A 22,169-nucleotide genomic window follows, 5' to 3' on the forward strand; every position below is an offset into this window, starting at 1 on the left:
GTTGGTCGATGCGACTACAATTACTCGGATAGCCAAGCGACTGCACCAGCGCACTTCCGCTTGCAATATTACCTTTTGATCAATTTTCGGCTTGCTGGCATACGTTTAAATGTGACTCTTGGCAATGTAGTTCCAAGATTCGAAATCGTGTTCCAAGACGTTTCACGCCGCGTATTTCACAATGTTAATATGATCACTCATCGCTCGAACTATCCGAGTATTATTATTTATACGCATATATGATACAAACTTGAGATAGTTTATTCGATACAAAAGCTAATACGATGTATTATCAACACGAGTAAATGCATATGAACGATTTGTTTCTAAAACAAGTCATGGAAAAACGATTGACTTGGTAACGAATAAAAATAAAAAAATATTCGATTTCTTGGTAATCATCATAGGAACCGGAATGTTCGATTTCTTCGTTCATATAACAATCTTCAGAGTTATGTAACAAGCTGCAGATGTTGCAGTCGATAATCCTGTGCTTATATTGAGACACAGAGTTTTTGGATGACGAAAGCTCGAGGTAATTCTTAACAGAGTGACAATGACAATAATTCTGTTCATCCTTGGTAATGGAAGAACGTGAATATATGTGCGTACATTGGATTTATCGGTAAAATACATGTACAGTATTACAGTGGAAATTGCAGTTAAATTACAGACTTTTTCTTTCTCTATACTTATAGCTTTATTTAAAATCGATTCTTAGCCTATTCAAAATTTTTCCTCACAATATTATATTTAAGTATATTTAATAAATATATTATATATAATATATTTCATTTTAAAATTACTTAACAGCCGTATTATATATCTGTTTATAATTTTCTTTTTTTTCATTCATGATCAATTCATATAAATATTTTCACATTTAGAAACATATAAGAAATATAATTTACAAATGAAATAGCTTCTGATGGCAGTAATATGCTCATTCATATTTCTAAATATGTAACCTTACATATTCTATATTTTAGGAATAGAAAAATATTAACAATTTATATTATTATTCATTTTTATACTTATATAACAAGTTTTTTTTTATATATTAATATTAATTTTGAACAGATTTATAACAAAGATTATATATCATTCTTTCCTGTAATACTGTACTTATAATTAAAAATAGAAGTGAAAAACATTTGGTTTATTTTTGGAAAATTCACTGATGCCTATGGCTGAAAGAAATGTTCAAGATTAGTGAATTGACGTTCATTCGCCAGACATTTTCAGTGTTTTATGCCATAGTAAATCTGAAGATCCTTGCATTTCCCAAATGTTTAATAAACTTTTGAAGAGCAATCGAATCTTTATGACTCAGCAGCATGATGGTTCGCATATTGGAGTGCTTTTTTGCTATTTTCAACAAATTCCTAAAATAAAAATAGATAGAAATAAAAATCGCGAATAAAAATATAATATAATACAAAAAAAGAAGAAGAAATTCAAATTGAAAATAAAAGTTAATCACCATCAATCCACGGCTCATGAAGTAAGGCCTATTGATGCCATCATTCTTCTCGCAGTCTTCGCAGAAACAAATGAATATCGTATCTATGATCATCTATAGAAAAAAATAAATGAATAAATAAATTATACATTGTTTTATATAATTAAAATTAAAATTAATTATTTCTTCGAGAGAATTAAAGATAAATAAAATTCTCAAATTTATCTTTAATTTAATTTCAAGTCATATTAGATTATATTTTACATTATTATTATTATTTTAAATTTTATTTAAAAAATTACCTCATAGATGGAAATAAAGCAATGCGCGACTATGAAAGCAAAAACTCCAGCCAATGCAATTGGTATCCATGGATAATGGAGTCCTTCTTTCTTCTAAACACAAAATAAAATTAACAAATCCATGTTAATAAAATAAAAGATTACGACATGAACATCGATATACCTGAATTAAATAAATTCCTGAAACAACTGTTAACGTAACTACTAACACTTTTCCTAAAAACAGGACAAAATCTCCAACACTATTAATAGCTGCAACTCTTAATATATTGCTGGACAAAGCTTGGAAAGCCTTTTTACCTCCTCTACAAAAATTACATCCGTATATTGCTGAAAAAAGAATTAATAAAATATATCAATAAGATTTAAGAAAATTTATTAAATATTTATCAAAAAGAAAAAGTATTATTATTAAGTTTATGTACAATACCTGTTTCGATATAAGCGTTCCTAGTGAGAAACTTTAAAACGCATTCGAAGAGCCAGAAACAGCAATGGCAGCACCATAATATTACCCGTACGAGATCATTATCGTAATGCTTCAGACGATTTTGCACGAATAAAATAATAGCTCTTATCAATCGAACTATACCAATAATCAGTGCACCAAATGCGACCGTGCCCAAGTGGTATCGTGTGAGATAGCAAAAACCACGAGCAACTGGCAGAGAGAGTTGGTTCTTGTTTCTGTTAAAACAAATTTTTTGTTTATAATTTAATGAGATTTATACACGATTAGAATTTCTATCGAGAATATATTCTACGAAATCATATTTTCCTTTCTTATTCTTTCCTGAAGCTTATTATCGTAGTAATTTTTGTTTATCAGACACTCTATCTCTTATTAAAACTATTATAACTACAATGAACAATTTAATTTAAAAAAGACTTAGAGTCTAAGAGTCTAAAACTCTTCATCAAAATGATGATTAATTAAAATTTAATAAAGTCGTTTTCAATATGATTTTTAAAATCTAAAAAATATCATATTTATATTTTTTTATTTTTATAAAAGTGATAAAAATCTTAGTAATAAAAAATTTTTTAAATTGCTCATTATACATTATATTCTTTATAATTTAATTGCACTATAAAAATCTTAATGAAAATATCAAGTCTATCTATATCTAGTCAAATACAAATGGATAAAAAAAAAAAGAACACGGAAATTTCCATTGTATAATCAGATAGAGAACAGTTCACGTATGAACCATAATATCGATCATTATGTCACCTGGTAAAGAACCAACGTGCAACAGCGAGGGCAACAACCATATGCTGGCAGCCTAGAAGGAATTCACAGGTGACAAAGAAGAAAAAGATATTGTACCATCTACTTGCCTGCAAAATATTACCTTTCTATTATTTCTGTTTTTATAAAATTTTAATTCATAATCACTTACAATCACAATGCTATCTTTCCGGAAATGGATGTGATTCTTCTTGTTCTTGTAAATATTTCCTGCGCTTTCTATCCAAAGCATGCAATAAATCCAGGCACATACAGTGATACCGATCAAGAGATAAGTCTGAAAAGTAATTTTATATGTTTTAAATATTCTTTTGAATTACTTAAATCTAGAAGATTCAAGAAAAAAAATGATATCAATAAAAATGATTAAAAATCATTTTTCCACTAAATTGAAAATAAAGTTTAGAAAGATAATACTTTATTTATAGTGTTTTTGTTATCGAAGAAATTCTTGTTATAAAAGAGAAATATATTAATAGAGTGGACAGTTTTCACTAATAAATTGTATTTTCTCCATACATTTTTAAAATATTTATTATTGTTATTTACTTGACTCGGATAAATTTTGATTAATAACTTTTGTTACATGACTGAAAAATCGCATGTCGTTTTAATAACTTGTATAAATGATTAATTTGAATATGCCACTACACAATTTTGAATTTATGTGATTTTCTATGTATTTCTCTTTGGAGATATTTTATCAAATAACTATCTATTTTATAATAACTATAAAAAATAATTATAGTGCTATGTTATGAAAGATATATTATAGCAGTGATAAAAGAATAAAAGATTCAATGTTGGAACGATGGAATTTTTATTTTTAGCATTAGAATTTAGTATCTCCCAAGATTCCTTAAATCATTTTTCCAATAATATTCGATTACAACATCGGGTTCTATTTCTTTGTCACATGTCACGAGGATTCAAAGAAGAAAAGAATGAAATAAAAATTGACAGAAATATGAAGTACCAGTTTCCATAACATGGAATGGCAATAAAATCGTACACGTAAGATAAAATAAAGATAAGAGAATACAGTATATAAAAATAATAATTCAAACATATTTCACGTATACGAAGAAAAGAAAAAATCTTATCAATAGCTTTGGATTCGTCGATGTGTTATGAATTTATCAAGGAAATGCATCAAATGGACAAAAATGATTTAAAAAATTGTCTCGCCTCTGTGTATACTAATCTTATTAAATATTTACATATATAGGCTGGAGAAGGAGGACTGGCATTGCGTAAACAGCTTTTCCTGCTTCACGGAACAGTTGCATTACGAGAGCGATTCTTTTTCTCATCACTAAAACGATCAAAAGTGTGATGACCTGTAAATTATGTCAAATCAATTACATCAATATTGTATTATTTAAATTTTAAAAATGAATTACGAATGAAAGATAAGATTTTTAAATTTACTTTGAACAGAATCTTAAATAAATAATCATTAATTTATTTCGAATTTTTTCAGAATAATATTTTAGAGAATATTTCTTAATCTATAAAGTATCTCAATTTTTTTGGTCATTATGGGCAAAATGTTATATATTATATAAATCTTCAAAGATCGAGAAAAAAGGAAAAATTATTTATCTAATTCGTAAGTTTACTAATTGAAATTTTAAAATTAATAAAAATTTAATAAAAAATGCAACTTTTAATATATTTTTTTTTGAATAATATTTCAGCATATTTTAAAATAATTATAAATGGACCAAAAATAAAATTCATAATTGAAATAACAATATTTCTTACCGTAATAATAGTCAATGTGATTGCATAAATGAAGTAAGATTGTTCACTCGAATCTTCTTCTGGTATTTTGTGTGCTTCTACCGCTTTTTTTTCTGCGTACCAAGCAAACCTGTACAAATAACTCTCAATTATGAATCTTCTTCATCAGAAACAACGAACATTGATCGCCATATACTCTATCTATTTCCAAATAAATCTAAAATATAATTAAAAATAAATAAATCTTACCAGAGATACGTTGAACCACCGATGCAAACTAGAATAACACCAATTAGGACCATGTAAACGACCCATTGTACTAAATAACGGAAGGCAACCAAAATAGCCACTGAAATGCCTAAAGAGGAATTTAAGAAAAATAGGTTTCTTAAAAAAGAAATTTTAACAAGAAATAAGACATAAAAAAAATGAAACTTGTACCTACCTAAAGCAATCAGCAATAAGTAAACGATCTCTCTCCAAGCAACAGTAAGATCTCTGCAAGCCTCCTGAAATTTGTTTTTGTGAAAATATTTCAGAAAATTAATTTAGGGCTAAGAGAAGAAGTTTGATAAAGTTTTTTAGAATTGTTCTTGTAAGTTCACGTAAGTTTTTTAATTTCTTTTTCTTTAAATCTAACACACAGATTATATTTCTTATATTAATTTTTCCATTGGAAGTTTAAATAATTCGATATTTATTCATTTTTTATTCCATGTTAAAGAAATGAACGTTTAATTAATAATTGATGATATAAAATTATTAATTTAATTTTTAATTTTATTCAAATAGAAAGAAATGTACAGACCTTGTAAAAATTATCCAAACCGAGCTTATTGATCAGAGAAGTGATTGTTTCAGATAAATCCTTAGGCACACATCGATTCAGGAACACTATATGTCTAAAATATAAGGAATAAGAATCATGTGAAAATAATTTTAAAAATATTATCTTAATTTATTATTTTGCTTTTTATTTATTTTTATTTTTGCAAAACATTTAAAAGGTAATTTTATTTTCTAATCAAATTATTACTATTTTAATGAAATAATTTCTTTTACGATTAAAAAAAATGGAGGAATATTGATCGAATTTCAATTTTTTTTTTTCTAATATTATTATTCATTTTCATTTCTATAGTTTTGTTATACTAACTGTATAAAAAGAAATTTAATAAAACTTTTCTCGAATGATGATCAATATTCCTTCACATTTCACTATATAAATCATAAAATACTAACTGATCGGTGCAATTGTTTGTGCACTCGCGTGTTTTTACACCGCTTCCATCCATGGTGATCTTCAAGTACCTGTGGGAAATGAATAATAAATGAGCAAACGGGTGTTAACAAACGACCACACTGAAAAGTGTCTCTGAAAATTGGAAAGTCACCATTCGGTATGTATTTTCCATTTTGTATCGAATTTATATGCAACGTTCATGCTAATTAACCGCATTATTTCATGTACGGCTAAGTTCCCCATTGAGATTTTACGGATAATGAACGAGGGCGTGGGTGAAAAAAGATGGGGCAGAATAGACTCGATAAGGGTTAGTTCTGATTTTAATCGTAAATAGATTCGAATATCATATCAGATCAAGACGAATTATTTATACGTATTTTCAAAAAGAAAATGGAATAAAATAAATCCCCCATTTTTACATTAATTAATTGAGATAAAATACAAACATTTAATTGCTTATAACTTAATAAACAAGCCTCAATCGATATTTTATTTGTCTTGATTTCTTTTTTTTTAAATTAGACCATCAAAGAATATGTTTCAGAGATACATCTGTATTAATTAATAACAGTCTTATATGAATTTAATTTTTTGCATTACGTTTTGTTTTAGATTTAGAAAAGATTTACTTATTGAACTTAATTCTATCACTAATCGAGGCATGCATATCTATAATTTCACGTATTTGCGCGCTCGAAACACCATCGCGACACCTCGCGACCGAGGAATTATTAATATCGTTAGCGGATCCTATTGTCGTGAACTTGTTTCATTCATTTGGCTGTCGACATGGAATATTGAATCCGGCATTGTTGTCGGGGTTATGAAGTTCGATGTTAATGCGCCGACGAATTATTAATCCTTTGGGAACGATGGCTCTCTACGTAAAGGTTTGGATATCGTGAATGTATCCACCAGGCAGTGGTATGCACGGATATTTCGATAGATTGTTGTTGGTACTATAGATACTATCGTTAATGTTTATGAGGATAGAATGGATTGGAAATCAGTGGTGAGTAGTTGATATTAATTTCGATTGTCGAGTAAGAATGCGTTTTCCATGAATGGAAAAATAATTCGTATATAATTGCAAATTTTTATGGCGTATTTTTTTTTTTTATAGAAATTAAAGTTTCAGGATAAAAAAGTCTTCATTTTCTGTCGTTTCAGCAAAGTGATCGAGATTTGTGTTGAGAATTAATATAAAATAATTATTTAAAGCGAAAGAGTTATGAGTGGTTTATTTTAATATTCTATTATTTGAAGTAAATAATTTAGATACATGTAATTTATTTTATTTTGAAAAAGAAAGACTTCGTAAATTATAATTTGTATGAATAACAAAATTCAAATCTTAATTTTTATATAATGAATAAAAATATTTTCATTTTATTAAAAATTAGTAACCAAAAAAAATATAATCAGTACATTATTAATAAATATTATCTATCCTATTTTTATAATTTCTTATTTATTCCTGTAATGAGAAATCATATTAAAATTTCAGATGCTAGAAAAATTCCAAATTTGATCAAGTTTTCTACATCCTCTTTTGAACAGTGAATGGATCCAACCATTAATGTCTTTATCGAAAATATGAGACTCTTGCAGTATGATAGCATATATGCATAACCGGTGTTTCATTCATATGGATTCTTCGATATTTAAACGAAAGGTATCATAATTCAATAATGTCATTTTTTTAAATTTATTAAAATCATTTACATTTTTTATCATTATTATAAAAAATAAATCTCAAGCATGTGTTTCACGTTAAATTTTCTAATAATCTAATAAATGATCAATCGAAAATCGTAATGAGTTTAAATAAAATTAAGAAATATCATATTTTATGATTTTTCTGTGTTTTTCATTTTAAAGAGATAAAAATTTAAATTTCATAGATATTTATTCTCATAAATTTCTTTTTTCTCTTACAGTAAAAGGGCTAGGATGAATCGAATACAAGAAAATTCTTAATTAATAAAATAAATAATTGTGTTAAGTTTTTCTTAAGTTAATAAGTATACCATCATGTTTCTTTATGCCCTCTTTTAACTAAAATAAGACATTCTTTTTTACTCTTCAACTTATATTGAAATATTTTAAACTTCATTATACAATTTCTTCAAATCAATAGAGGAAGTCTCAAACAAGATAATAAAAATTATATACAGTTTTCATTTATATTTTGAAATATAGATAAAAGATATCTTAATTATCCTTGTCAAAATTCCAAATAAACGAAACACCCTGTATATTTGTATCATCGAGGCTCCAAGCTATTTTGTAGAAAGCGTGCCGACATTTCGCCATTGCGGCTAACTTCATTATCCCCGGGTATCAGTGGATCCCTTGACACCTGATGAAGTTAGCCGCACCAGTGACGACACGTCGCCGTAACACTGTTTCCAAAAGAACAAATCCAATAATGGTACACTTCCTTCTTTCCTTTCTTTTTTTTTTTCCCTCCTTTACCATCATTCACATCACATCACACTTCGCGTCGCACACACGATATATATATCGATCATCGAACAGGGATTATAAGTTGTAATACTTACGGATTCTTCGTGTTGTCACCATTCTTACCATCCGGACATTGGAATTCGGGATGAGAAGGAGTGACACGGCCGCAAACATTCCCGCAGTCATCGTAGCCATTTATAATGCGGTAAACGTCTCCTTTCTGAACAACGATGCTCAACAGGAAACCCTGTGCAACGAGAAAACATTGTGCATTTTCCACCGGTATTATGTCGTGCGTTTCGAGCGTGTGGAAACGAAATTTAAGAGAATAAGAGAATAAAAGATATACGGATACACACACATATATATATGGATATAGATAGGAAACGTACAAAACCGATGATCAGACCGATCAGAATGATCAAAGTGATGATATCAGTGCAGGATCGATCGGTGACGAAAATCTGGTCCGAGTGCCTCGACGACATCCCTTCGTTTTCCGGTGTCTGAAACGGAAAGCATACGAGGATCGTGACTGTTTTACCGAAAATTGTGTCAAGCTTCATTTTTTTCCCCCCCTCCCAGGTAAAAAAGTTGTAATATTTGTTGGCAAACAGGTAAATCAAATTCCAGGTGAGTGTTCAAGCTTTCCGGTTTCACTTCTGGTTATAATGAAATGTTTAAATGGTGAATTATCGTTTTTTATATTGTATAAATATATGTGAAAATTTAATATCTATTAGGTGAATTTTTATGGATATAAAAACAAGATATTAAAATGTTCAATTATCTCAATAATAATTTTTATTAATTTAATAATAAAAATTATTCAAGAATATGTTTCATTGAAAAATTGTTTAATTTTAATTTAATTTTAATATAGAAAAATAGCTTGTTTTTGTTAAAATAATTTTTTAAAAATATAATTAAAAATTCTTCGTTTTCTTTTCTAATTTTTCACATTACAATCGATTAATGATGGATTATCGAAAATGGGATAATTTTTAAATGAATTGATAATCCAAAAATCAGGGATGAAATATTTGTTAACCTTTATCTTTCTCTTTTCGAATTGATTAAACTTTTATATCTTATCGAAAGAAATTGTTTAATTTTACAAAAATTTCATAATTAAAGAAATAATACGTGCATTTTTATTAAAATTAGAATATTTTTATAGAGATATGATTAAATTGAATAAAATTTATTAATTACAAAAAAATTAAAAATAGGTTAAATTTGATTTTCTGAATGAATGAAATGAAAATGAATAATAACGAAATAAAAATTTATTTTATAATTTTAATTCTTAAATGCACACTTTCATATTCAGATATTTAACAATATAATAATAATTTATCACATAATAGAAATAAATAGAATTATTATATGTATAATTATATTGAAATACATTAGAAATTGTGTCATAATCAAAGTAAATAATTTATTGCATATTCATAATTAGTTTATTATTGTTTATATATTATTTATATATTACATATATATTTTAATTATTTGGCAGCAGATATTTAAAAAATATCATCCATTTAAAAATTGAATTTAATATTTTTACATGTATATCTCATATTTCTATAACAAATATTCAAAAAATCTTCTATTAACATTTCATATCAATATTAAATTTAATATTTTACATTCTCATTTTTCCCATATTCTTATTCTTCATGGTCTTATCACCAAACAATTCCAAATCATCCTATAATCCCCAAAAAAATGTTTCATTACATTCAAAAATCATCCATTTCACAGTTAAATTCAACGTTTTTACATATAAATCCCTTTTTTCTCCTCCTCCCCCACGGATATACACACAAAAGTTTCCATTCAAAAATCAGAGAACAGAGGGAAAAAGTGTGGGATCGATCAATCGAACGAGAAACGTCTTTCCCCGTAACGATCGAAAGCGTGGAATCTATTGGCCGCGGTCAGCATTCCGGTAAATTTTCAGCTCGGTGAAATCGAGCGTGGTTAAACGCTTTCGGCGAGAATCCGCGCCGTTTCAACGGCACAACGGGAGTAACAGGGGGAGTAACCCTGTTACAAGTCGAACGATCGTGCAGCCACCCCTAAATTAATTAGACTGTTCGACGGTGACCTTGCATTAGCGTGCCGCCCGTAATTAAATCCCGCCCTCTTACACTCTTGGTCCGTCTTATTAAAGGTGCGCCATTACATCCCATTGATAACATCATCTGATGAGATACTCTCCCTATACCACACCGTCAACATTTCTTATTTACGCTTCGTTCTCGCCGTTAATTGCGATCCTGACGGGGCAAACGTGAATCCGCCTTCGCATTCGAATAAAAAAATTTGGTTGTTTACGTTGATCTATGGTGGTGATTTCCAATTGCAAATGCAAATTTAATAAAGGGATATATTGTGAGGATTATTAATAGATTTTTTCGTTGGAGGATGCGATATTGACGTATTATATTTTTATTGCAAATGTGCTTTGAATTTTATTGTATATATTCCTTATAACTTTGATTTTCTTGGAATTAGATTGGAGCGTGTATTTAATAAGTAGAATGAATTTTTAGGCATTAAATAATATTATTTTTATCGTGTTATTAAATTGTGTTATTAATGTTCATTTGATAAATTGATGGAGAAAAAATCGATCATTTTGTATTTCTTTTTTAGAATAATTCTCTGTGAAATATATTCGATATTTACAGCAATTTATTCTTTTTCATACAAATATTTTATAATATTAATTCTTTGACTTATTTAACTTTTTCTTGTTAGTACTTTCTGGTTTTCTTTTCCAGTTTTCGAGTTGATTAAGCTTTTACGTTTCATTAAAGGATTGTTTAATTTTTTAAAAAATTTATGCTTTTGTTAAAAGCAAAAAGCTTTGGTAGGAATTATCTAACTTGTAATTTGCGTTGACCTAATTTTTAAAAATCTCACTATGTGATTTACTTAATTTATAATTTTCATTATACTGGACGACCTCATGTAACAGGACGTGAATTCATTTTAACAAATTCTATCGTATTACAAATGAAAATTTTTTTTAAATAATAAAAAAAGAATGTCTTATGAAAAACATCTCTCTAAAAATTTAAGAAATAATAATTATTATAAACGAATGATTTAGTGATGGAATATTATGAATATAGTAATAAAAGATTTGTCAATTATTATAAAAAATTATTTTAGCGTGTTTTAACAAAATATAATTATTTAATTTGTATAATATCTATAATTTGTAATTTTATCTTTTAGGATTTAAAAATTATATTAGAGATTTGATTTTTAATTCTTTTAAAAATATTTTTTAAATAGAGAAAATAATTGTCATCAATTATGAATAATAGAATCTCACAAAATATAATTTTTATATTGGAATAATGGAATGGTAATTATAATATTCCTGAGTACATATTAAAATTTATATATTCCTTATAATTTAATTTTTACAATAATATCGCTATAAGTTAATAAAAGATGCAAAATTCACGCTATTTGTTTTATAATAACGTTTCATAATAAGTTACACGTTTTATAATAGGTTTTACTCAAACGTTCAAATTAAATTTGGTGAGAAAATAAATCTTTTTATTAATTTGATGGAAAATTCGTCATGTAGTTGATTGTATCAGTATTGTATTAATATTTCATGATTTTTTTCAAATATGTAAGACAAATTGAATAACTTTTTTGACAGGAAATCGAAATATTGGTGTTTTTAGAATAGAATTTTGATTTCTTTTATGTAAATATGTTTTATTTCTTTTTCAAATTACTTCGTTCATTTAATTCTTTCAATAAATTTTGATCTAATCAATCATGAAATCTCGCTTTGTTTAATCAAATTTCATCTAAACTTTTATATTAAAGATGTTAAATTTGAAGTATTGTACATTTAATCAAAATAATATATAGCTTTTTCTTTTTCTTTTTAATTTCGTTATTTCAGAATAATTTTATTATTCCAGAAAAATTTTCAACATATTTTTAATCGAATATTTATATATAAAATACTTTGATATATGAATACCTCGATATAATTTCTATATAATTTTAAGAGCACAATCCAACATAATTAACAATGTTATAATAATGTAATAACAATGTTATAACAATTTTCTATTTTCATAATTACATAAAATGATGTTTGTGCAAACAAGAATATACATATTCATGATCGTCAATAATTTGTTAAAATATTATTATACGTAAAGCAGACATTAAAATTTATTGATTGCGAAAAGTCAAACAAATATCTAATTAACATTGAAATAAATAATTTTTAAAATCATAGAAAAAATGCAGGATATACTTATTATTTTATAGGATTATGGATTCAATATTTTGAATTATTGACCATGCAAGAGATTTTAATGTGCTTTCAATTATTATCCATGATTTAGAAATTTATAAATTATATTCAATTCAATAATTAAAATAAATAACATCAAAACAAATAATAAAATTTTTTTTTATATCATAAAAATTTATTTTTGTATATTTTTTTTCTACAGAATATTCCTGAATATATATATATATTCCTCAAATATATTTAAAAATATCGATAAAGGCCAACAAGAATACAAGAATTGATATATAAAAATGTGAGACATATACAATGTTTTATATATATTTTATACATGCTTATTAAATTTTCTATATAAAGGGAAAATATATATTATTAGATTTCTATATATTATATAAATATATATTTTATATTACAGAAATAATATTAATACATTCGTTAATATCTTTGCAAAATTTCTGAAGAAGGCAAATATAAAAGTTGGTTAAAAATGTCGGCTCGATTTTATTTATTTAATTACAAGCAATTTAAGTTTGTGTTTAATATGAAGTGGAGAGAGATCGACATAGTATAGCGCTGCATCAATGCAGAGATAGAGTTTTTTGATTTTATGTTCATGTATAACACAATCTTAAATTGTTTATAATTTAATAAATAAGTTTTAACCGACATTTTTATGCACTAACTTGTTATGATTTCTATGATTCACTCTCCAAACTTTCCTAAATATATTAATACAACATATTTTATATATTATATTTTTGTATTTTTCAGATCGTGTAATTATCAGTAAAAAAAGGCAATATGTAAAACAAACTATCAATAAGTATATCAAATTCCAGAATCAAAAATAAGTAAGATGATTAAAAAATTTTTTGTTTCTGACAACACATAAGAGATGTAAGTATAAAAAAATGTAAGTATATATTTTTTAATATTTTATTATATTTTATTATATTTATAATATTAATATTTTAATATATTTTTTAATATTATTATATTACAGATACAAGCCCATATGTATCAAATGTTAATTAGAAAATAATTAGAAAATGTGTAATTATTAATATTGTAAATTATATTGTATCGTAAATTATATTCAATAAACATTATTTTTTTAATAGTAAATGAGTTTTTTTATTTAAAAAACATTTATTCCTAGTCCTATATTCCTATATTCCTATCAGTCCTTTAGATTTAAGTAAAATATTAAAAAATAATTCTTAAAAACGTAAAAATTAAAAAGATAAGTAAAAGGTAAGTATAAGGTAAGTATAATTTCTTTTTTAAATATTATTTTTTTATTAAAAAGTTTATTTAAATAAAATTTTCAAAATTTTCGAAATTTTAAAACTTTGGCATTAAAATTTCGGTTTGTTTACAAACATTGCTCTGTTTATTTACATTTTCAATATATGTTTACATTCTCGGTTTGTTTATTTACATTTTCAATGTTTATTTACATTCTTGGTCTGTTTATTTACATTTTCAGTGTTTATTTACATTCTCGGTTTGTTTATTTCCGTTTCCAATGTTTACATAAAATTTCGGTTTGTTTACGAACATTGATCTGTTTATTTACATTTTCAATGTTTATTTACATTCTCGGTTTGTTTATTTACATTTCCAATGTTTATTTACATAAAATTTTAGAAAATTTTAGAAAATTTGAGATCCTGGCGCTAAAATTTCGATTTGTTTAAAAACATTGGTTTGTTTATTTACATTTTCAATGTTTATTTACATTCTCAGTTTGTTTATTTATATTCTCGGTTTGTTTATTTACATTTCCAATGTTTATTTACATAAAATTTCGGTCTGTTTACAAACATTGGTTTGTTTATTTACATTTTCAATGTTTATTTACATTCTCAATTTGTTTATTTACATTTCCAATGTTTATTTAGATAAAATTTTCGAAAATTTAAGGCCCTGGTGCTAAAATTTTGATTTGTTTACAAATATTGGTTTGTTTATTTACATTTTCAATGTTTATTTACATTCTCAGTTTGTTTATTTACATTCTCGGTTTGTTTATTTACATTTCCAATGTTTATTTTCATAAAATTTCGGTTTGTTTACAAACATTGGTTTGTTTATTTACATTTTCAATGTTTATTTACATTCTCGATTTGTTTATTTACATTTCCAATGTTTATTTAGATAAAATTTTCGAAAATTTAAGGCCCTGGTGCTAAAATTTTGATTTGTTTACAAATATTGGTTTGTTTATTTACATTTTCAATGTTTATTTACATTCTCAGTTTGTTTATTTACATTCTCGGTTTGTTTATTTACATTTCCAATGTTTATTTACATAAAATTTCGGTTTGTTTATAAACATTGGTTTGTTTATTTACATTTTCAATGTTTATTTACATTCTCGGTTTGTTTATTTACATTTTCTATGTTTATTTACATAAAATTTTCGAAAATTTAAGGCCCTGGCGCTAAAATTTCGATTTGTTTACAAACATTGATTTGTTTATTTACATTTTCAATGTTTATTTACATTCTCGGTTTGTTTATTTACATTTCCAATGTTTATTTACATAAAATTTTCGAAAATTTAAGTCCCTGGCGTTAAAATTTTGATTTGTTTACAAACATTGGTTTGTTTATTTACATTTTCAATGTTTATTTACATTCTCAGTTTGTTTATTTACATTCTCGGTTTGTTTATTTACATTTTCAATGTTTATTTACATTCTCCGTTTGTTTATTTACATTTCCAATGTTTATTTACATAAAATTTTCGAAAATTTAAGGCCCTGGCGCTAAAATTTCGATTTGTTTACAAACATTGATTTGTTTATTTACATTTTCAATGTTTATTTACATTCTCGGTTTGTTTATTTACATTTCCAATGTTTATTTACATAAAATTTCCGAAAATTTCAGGCCCTGACGCTAAAATTTCGATTTGTTTACAAACATTGGTATGTTTATTTACATTTTCAATGTTTATTTATATTTTCGGTCTGTTTATTTACATTTCCAATGTTTATTTACATAAAATTTTGGTTTGTTTTCAAACATTGGTCTGTTTATTTACATTTTCAGTGTTTATTTACATTCTCGGTTTGTTTATTTACATCTCCAATGTTTATTTACATAAAATTTTCGAAAATTTCAGGCCATGGCGCTAAAATTTTGGTTTGTTTACAAACATTGGACTGTTTATTTACATTTTCAATGTTTATTTACATAAAATTTTGTTTGTTTACAAACATTGGTCTGTTTATTTACATTTCCAATGTTTATTTACATTCTCGGTCTGTTTATTTACATTTCCAATGTTTATATACATAAAATTTTCGAAAGTTTATAAAATACTTACCTCTACTTACCTTTTATTACTTACCTTTTATTACTTACCTTTTTACAGCTACTTTATTAATTGTTTTTCAACAGTTTACTTAATTCTAAGGGAATATAGGAATGCAGGATATACAGGATTAAGGAATATGGATAACAGGATTATAGGAAGACAGGAATATGCAGGATTAAGGAATATGTATAATAGGAATATAGGAACCCAGGAAAATTTAGAAAGGAATATGGATAATAGGAATATAGAAACATAGGAATATTCGGAATTAAGGAATGTGGATAATAGGAATATAAAAAGACGGGAATATTCAGGATTAAGGTATATGGATAATGAGTATAGGATCACAGGAATGTTCAGAATTAAGGAATATGGATAATAGGAATATAGGAAAATTCAGAATTAAGGAATATGGATAATAGGAGTATAAGAAGACAGGAATATACAGGATGGAGAAATATGGATAATAGGAGTATATATTTTATATATTATACTTACCTTTTTAGATCTGTTGTTTTGTGGACGTAAATATTTTTCAACAGTTCTTTTAATTCTAGAAATACTTATGTCTACTTATTATTCACTTATTTCTCTCTTTTTATAGCTATTGTCCTTTGCAGCACTAAAAATTTGTTAAATTCACGAAATATTAGAAAAATTTATAATTTAGATACTTACCACATTATTATTTCAATATTTTCATATTTTGGTATTAATTCTTCTTTCATCTAGTTAATAGGAAGATTTCCGATAATTTTTGGAAATGAGCTCAATTTCTTGGAAACTACGGAAATAACGGAATTGTTAAAATATTGAAAATAATAAAATTAATGAATATAATTACTGTACTCGTACTTACATTTTTATCGCTTTTTCTCATGTTGTCATTTTTTTTAGAGATATTTCTTACGATAATTCACACAAAAATCTATATTTAATTTTTTATCACATATCTTCTGTCATGAGTACATGAATACAAAAATTTTCTGTGCGTTTTTAAAATCTCTAAAATCCTTAGAAATATCAAATATATATATATTCGGTAAAAAAAATAAAGTCGTGCTTGAAAAGCTCTTTATTGGTCAACCTATTAAAAAAGTGAGAGCGTCAGAATATAGTCCTTTCGAAACCATTCAACTTTTATCTGAAACATTTTTTAATATTCTGAATAATAAACGAGATATATAAGAAAAAAGATTTCGAAATTCCTAGAGCGATAGAAAAATTTTTGTCCAAAAATTCCACTTTGTATTAGGAGAACATGATGTGACAGGAGGTCGACCTCCTAAAAATTTCTAATTTTTGCTATATCTTTTAAACTAATGGTTTTTCGCTATAAGTGGGTTAATACTTTTTTATAGGAAATTTTATGCTCCATCGATTGGTGCTTTAAAAAATACATGTTATCGGTAAAAAAAATAAAGTCGTGCTTGAAAAGCTCTTTATTGGTCAACCTATTAAAAAAGTGAGAGCGTCAGAATATAGTCCTTTCGAAACCATTCAACTTTTATCTGAAACATTTTTTAACATTCTGAATAATAAACGAGATATATAAGAAAAAAGATTTCGAAATTCCTAGAGCGATAGAAAAATTTTTGTCCAAAAATTCCACTTTGTATTAGGAGAACATGATGTGACAGGAGGTCGACCTCCTAAAAATTTCTAATTTTTGCTATATCTTTTAAACTAATGGTTTTTCGCTATAAGTGGGTTAATATTTTTTATAGGAAATTTTATGCTCCATCGATTGGTGCTTCAAAAAATACATGTTATCGGTAAAAAAAATAAAGTCGTGCTTGAAAAGCTCTTTATTGGTCAATCCATTAAAAAAGTGAGAGCGTCAGAATATAGTCCTTTCGAAACCATTCAACTTTTATCTGAAACATTTTTTAATATTCTGAATAATAAACGAGATATATAAGAAAAAAGATTTCGAAATTCCTAGAGCGATAGAAAAATTTTTGTCCAAAAATTCCACTTTGTATTAGGAGAACATGATGTGACAGGAGGTCGACCTCCTAAAAATTTCTAATTTTTGCTATATCTTTTAAACTAATGGTTTTTCGCTATAAGTGGGTTAATACTTTTTTATAGGAAATTTTATGCTCCATCGATTGGTGCTTTAAAAAATACATGTTATCGGTAAAAAAAATAAAGTCGTGCTTGAAAAGCTCTTTATTGGTCAACCTATTAAAAAAGTGAGAGCGTCAGAATATAGTCCTTTCGAAACCATTCAACTTTTATCTGAAACATTTTTTAACATTCTGAATAATAAACGAGATATATAAGAAAAAAGATTTCGAAATTCCTAGAGCGATAGAAAAATTTTTGTCCAAAAATTCCACTTTGTATTAGGAGAACATGATGTGACAGGAGGTCGACTTCCTAAAAATTTCTAATTATTGCTATATCTTTTAAACTAATGGTTTTTCGCTATAAGTGGTTTAATACTCTTTTATAGGAAATTTTATGCTCCATCGATTGGTGCTTCAAAAAATACATGTTATCGGTAAAAAAAATAAAGTCGTGCTTGAAAAGCTCTTTATTGGTCAATCCATTAAAAAAGTGAGAGCGTCAGAATATAGTACTTTCGAAACCATTCAACTTTTATCTGAAACATTTTTTAATATTCTGAATAATAAACGAGATATATAAGAAAAAAGATTTCGAAATTCCTAGAGCGATAGAAAAATTTTTGTCCAAAAATTCCACTTTGTATTAGGAGAACATGATGTGACAGGAGGTCGACTTCCTAAAAATTTCTAATTTTTGCTATATCTTTTAAACTAATGGTTTTTCGCTATAAGTGGGTTAATACTTTTTTATAGGAAATTTTATGCTCCATCGATTGGTGCTTCAAAAAATACATGTTATCGATAAAAAAAATAAAGTCGTGCTTGAAAAGCTCTTTATTGGTCAACCCATTAAAAAAGTGAGAGCGTCAGAATATAGTCCTTTCGAAACCATTCAACTTTTATCTGAAACATTTTTTAATATTCTGAATAATAAACGAGATATATAAGAAAAAAGATTTCGAAATTCCTAGAGCGATAGAAAAATTTTTGTCCAAAAATTCCACTTTGTATTAGGAGAACATGATGTGACAGGAGGTCGACCTCCTAAAAATTTCTAATTTTTGTTATATCTTTTAAACTAATGGTTTTTCGCTATAAGTGGGTTAATACTTTTTTATAGGAAATTTTATGCTCCATCGATTGGTGCTTTAAAAAATACATGTTATCGGTAAAAAAAATAAAGTCGTGCTTGAAAAGCTCTTTATTGGTCAACCTATTAAAAAGTGAGAGCGTCAGAATATAGTCCTTTCGAAACCATTCAACTTTTATCTGAAACATTTTTTAATATTCTGAATAATAAACGAGATATATAAGAAAAAAGATTTCAAATTCCTAGAGCGATAGAAAAATTTTTGTCCAAAATTCCACTTTGTATTAGGAGAACATGATGTGACAGGAGGTCGACCTCCTAAAAATTTCTAATTTTTGCTATATCTTTTAAACTAATGGTTTTTCGCTATAAGTGGGTTAATACTTTTTTATAGGAAATTTTATGCTCCATCGATTGGTGCTTTAAAAAATACATGTTATCGGTAAAAAAAATAAAGTCGTGCTTGAAAAGCTCTTTATTGGTCAATCCATTAAAAAAGTGAGAGCGTCAGAATATAGTCCTTTCGAAACCATTCAACTTTTATCTGAAACATTTTTTAATATTCTGAATAATAAACGAGATATATAAGAAAAAAGATTTCGAAATTCCTAGAGCGATAGAAAAATTTTTGTCCAAAAATTCCACTTTGTATTAGGAGAACATGATGTGACAGGAGGTCGACCTCCTAAAAATTTCTAATTTTTGCTATATCTTTTAAACTAATGGTTTTTCGCTATAAGTGGGTTAATACTTTTTTATAGGAAATTTTATGCTCCATCGATTGGTGCTTTAAAAAATACATGTTATCGGTAAAAAAAATAAAGTCGTGCTTGAAAAGCTCTTTATTGGTCAACCTATTAAAAAAGTGAGAGCGTCAGAATATAGTCCTTTCGAAACCATTCAACTTTTATCTGAAACATTTTTTAATATTCTGAATAATAAACGAGATATATAAGAAAAAAGATTTCGAAATTCCTAGAGCGATAGAAAAATTTTTGTCCAAAAATTCCACTTTGTATTAGGAGAACATGATGTGACAGGAGGTCGACCTCCTAAAAATTTCTAATTTTTGCTATATCTTTTAAACTAATGGTTTTTCGCTATAAGTGGGTTAATACTTTTTTATAGGAAATTTTATGCTCCATCGATTGGTGCTTTAAAAAATACATGTTATCGGTAAAAAAAATAAAGTCGTGCTTGAAAAGCTCTTTATTGGTCAACCTATTAAAAAAGTGAGAGCGTCAGAATATAGTCCTTTCGAAACCATTCAACTTTTATCTGAAACATTTTTTAATATTCTGAATAATAAACGAGATATATAAGAAAAAAGATTTCGAAATTCCTAGAGCGATAGAAAAATTTTTGTCCAAAAATTCCACTTTGTATTAGGAGAACATGATGTGACAGGAGGTCGACCTCCTAAAAATTTCTAATTTTTGCTATATCTTTTAAACTAATGGTTTTCGCTATAAGTGGGTTAATACTTTTTTATAGGAAATTTTATGCTCCATCGATTGGTGCTTTAAAAAATACATGTTATCGGTAAAAAAAATAAAGTCGTGCTTGAAAAGCTCTTTATTGGTCAACCTATTAAAAAAGTGAGAGCGTCAGAATATAGTCCTTTCGAAACCATTCAACTTTTATCTGAAACATTTTTTAATATTCTGAATAATAAACGAGATATATAAGAAAAAAGATTTCGAAATTCCTAGAGCGATAGAAAAATTTTTGTCCAAAAATTCCACTTTGTATTAGGAGAACATGATGTGACAGGAGGTCGACCTCCTAAAAATTTCTAATTTTTGCTATATCTTTTAAACTAATGGTTTTTCGCTATAAGTGGGTTAATACTTTTTTATAGGAAATTTTATGCTCCATCGATTGGTGCTTTAAAAAATACATGTTATCGGTAAAAAAAATAAAGTCGTGCTTGAAAAGCTCTTTATTGGTCAACCTATTAAAAAAGTGAGAGCGTCAGAATATAGTCCTTTCGAAACCATTCAACTTTTATCTGAAACATTTTTTAATATTCTGAATAATAAACGAGATATATAAGAAAAAAGATTTCGAAATCCTAGAGCGATAGAAAAATTTTTGTCCAAAAATTCCACTTTGTATTAGGAGAACATGATGTGACAGGAGGTCGACCTCCTAAAAATTTCTAATTTTTGCTATATCTTTTAAACTAATGGTTTTTCGCTATAAGTGGGTTAATACTTTTTTATAGGAAATTTTATGCTCCATCGATTTGTGCTTTAAAAAATACATGTTATCGGTAAAAAAAATAAAGTCGTGCTTGAAAAGCTCTTTATTGGTCAACCTATTAAAAAAGTGAGAGCGTCAGAATATAGTCCTTTCGAAACCATTCAACTTTTATCTGAAACATTTTTTAATATTCTGAATAATAAACGAGATATATAAGAAAAAAGATTTCGAAATTCCTAGAGCGATAGAAAAATTTTTGTCCAAAAATTCCACTTTGTATTAGGAGAACATGATGTGACAGGAGGTCGATCGAAAAATTTTTCCAAGAAATGACGTTAAATTCTCGGAATTTCTAAAATTCTTGGAAATGAGGTCGAGTTCTTAGAATATCTAAATTTCTTGGAAATGACGTCAAATTCTTGGAAATTTCCGATTGCTCGAACAATAGGATGACACTTTTGGCCAAAAATTCGATTTTCTATTAGGAGAACATAATTTAAAAGGAGTTTTTTTACATTTATCCTACATTTACCGTTCTTCTTCTTACTTTTTTACCATTCCTCTTATCGTAGCCATTCTTTTAGAGCTTTAAAACATTGTTTTTCCCAATTTATACATATATTTAGATTTTTACTGCTTGTACGCATACCTCCTCGTACTTTTTTGTATTGTTTATTATTTTTTT

The 22,169-nt window shown here is 26.4% G+C and overlaps 1 protein-coding gene and 1 long non-coding RNA gene across 3 annotated transcripts in view; both read right to left on the bottom strand.

Moving 5' to 3' along the window:
• Positions 1 to 1,135: 1,135 nt before the first annotated feature.
• The window catches only part of LOC724285 (choline transporter-like protein 1), a 131,683-nt gene continuing 110,649 nt past the window's right edge, over positions 1,136 to 22,169 (bottom strand). Inside the window, exons 7-21 of one of the 2 annotated variants that reach the window (XM_026443514.1) lie at positions 8,870 to 8,983; positions 8,573 to 8,724; positions 6,005 to 6,073; positions 5,571 to 5,664; positions 5,208 to 5,271; positions 5,012 to 5,120; positions 4,784 to 4,892; positions 4,237 to 4,356; positions 3,168 to 3,293; positions 2,999 to 3,105; positions 2,195 to 2,451; positions 1,928 to 2,094; positions 1,765 to 1,854; positions 1,484 to 1,576; positions 1,136 to 1,385 (exon numbers count right to left, since the gene is read on the bottom strand). In XM_026443514.1, coding sequence (XP_026299299.1) covers positions 1,323 to 1,385; positions 1,484 to 1,576; positions 1,765 to 1,854; positions 1,928 to 2,094; positions 2,195 to 2,451; positions 2,999 to 3,105; positions 3,168 to 3,293; positions 4,237 to 4,356; positions 4,784 to 4,892; positions 5,012 to 5,120; positions 5,208 to 5,271; positions 5,571 to 5,664; positions 6,005 to 6,073; positions 8,573 to 8,724; positions 8,870 to 8,983 — 1,734 coding nt within the window. In that variant the 3' untranslated portion in view covers positions 1,136 to 1,322. Of the gene's footprint in view, positions 1,386 to 1,483; positions 1,577 to 1,764; positions 1,858 to 1,927; positions 2,095 to 2,194; positions 2,452 to 2,998; positions 3,106 to 3,167; positions 3,294 to 4,236; positions 4,357 to 4,783; positions 4,893 to 5,011; positions 5,121 to 5,207; positions 5,272 to 5,570; positions 5,665 to 6,004; positions 6,074 to 8,572; positions 8,725 to 8,869; positions 8,984 to 22,169 lie in introns of both variants that reach the window. The other variant, XM_026443513.1, reaches the window with a different exon arrangement.
• Positions 16,206 to 17,154, bottom strand: LOC107965025. Its single transcript, XR_001704346.2, has 2 exons — positions 16,974 to 17,154; positions 16,206 to 16,898 (listed from the first exon to the last, which is right to left on the bottom strand). It is a non-coding gene; the product is annotated as an uncharacterized LOC107965025 (long non-coding RNA).

Source organism: Apis mellifera, linkage group LG10 (assembly GCF_003254395.2).
Source record: "Apis mellifera strain DH4 linkage group LG10, Amel_HAv3.1, whole genome shotgun sequence".
Classification (NCBI taxonomy): Eukaryota; Metazoa; Arthropoda; class Insecta; order Hymenoptera; family Apidae; genus Apis; species Apis mellifera.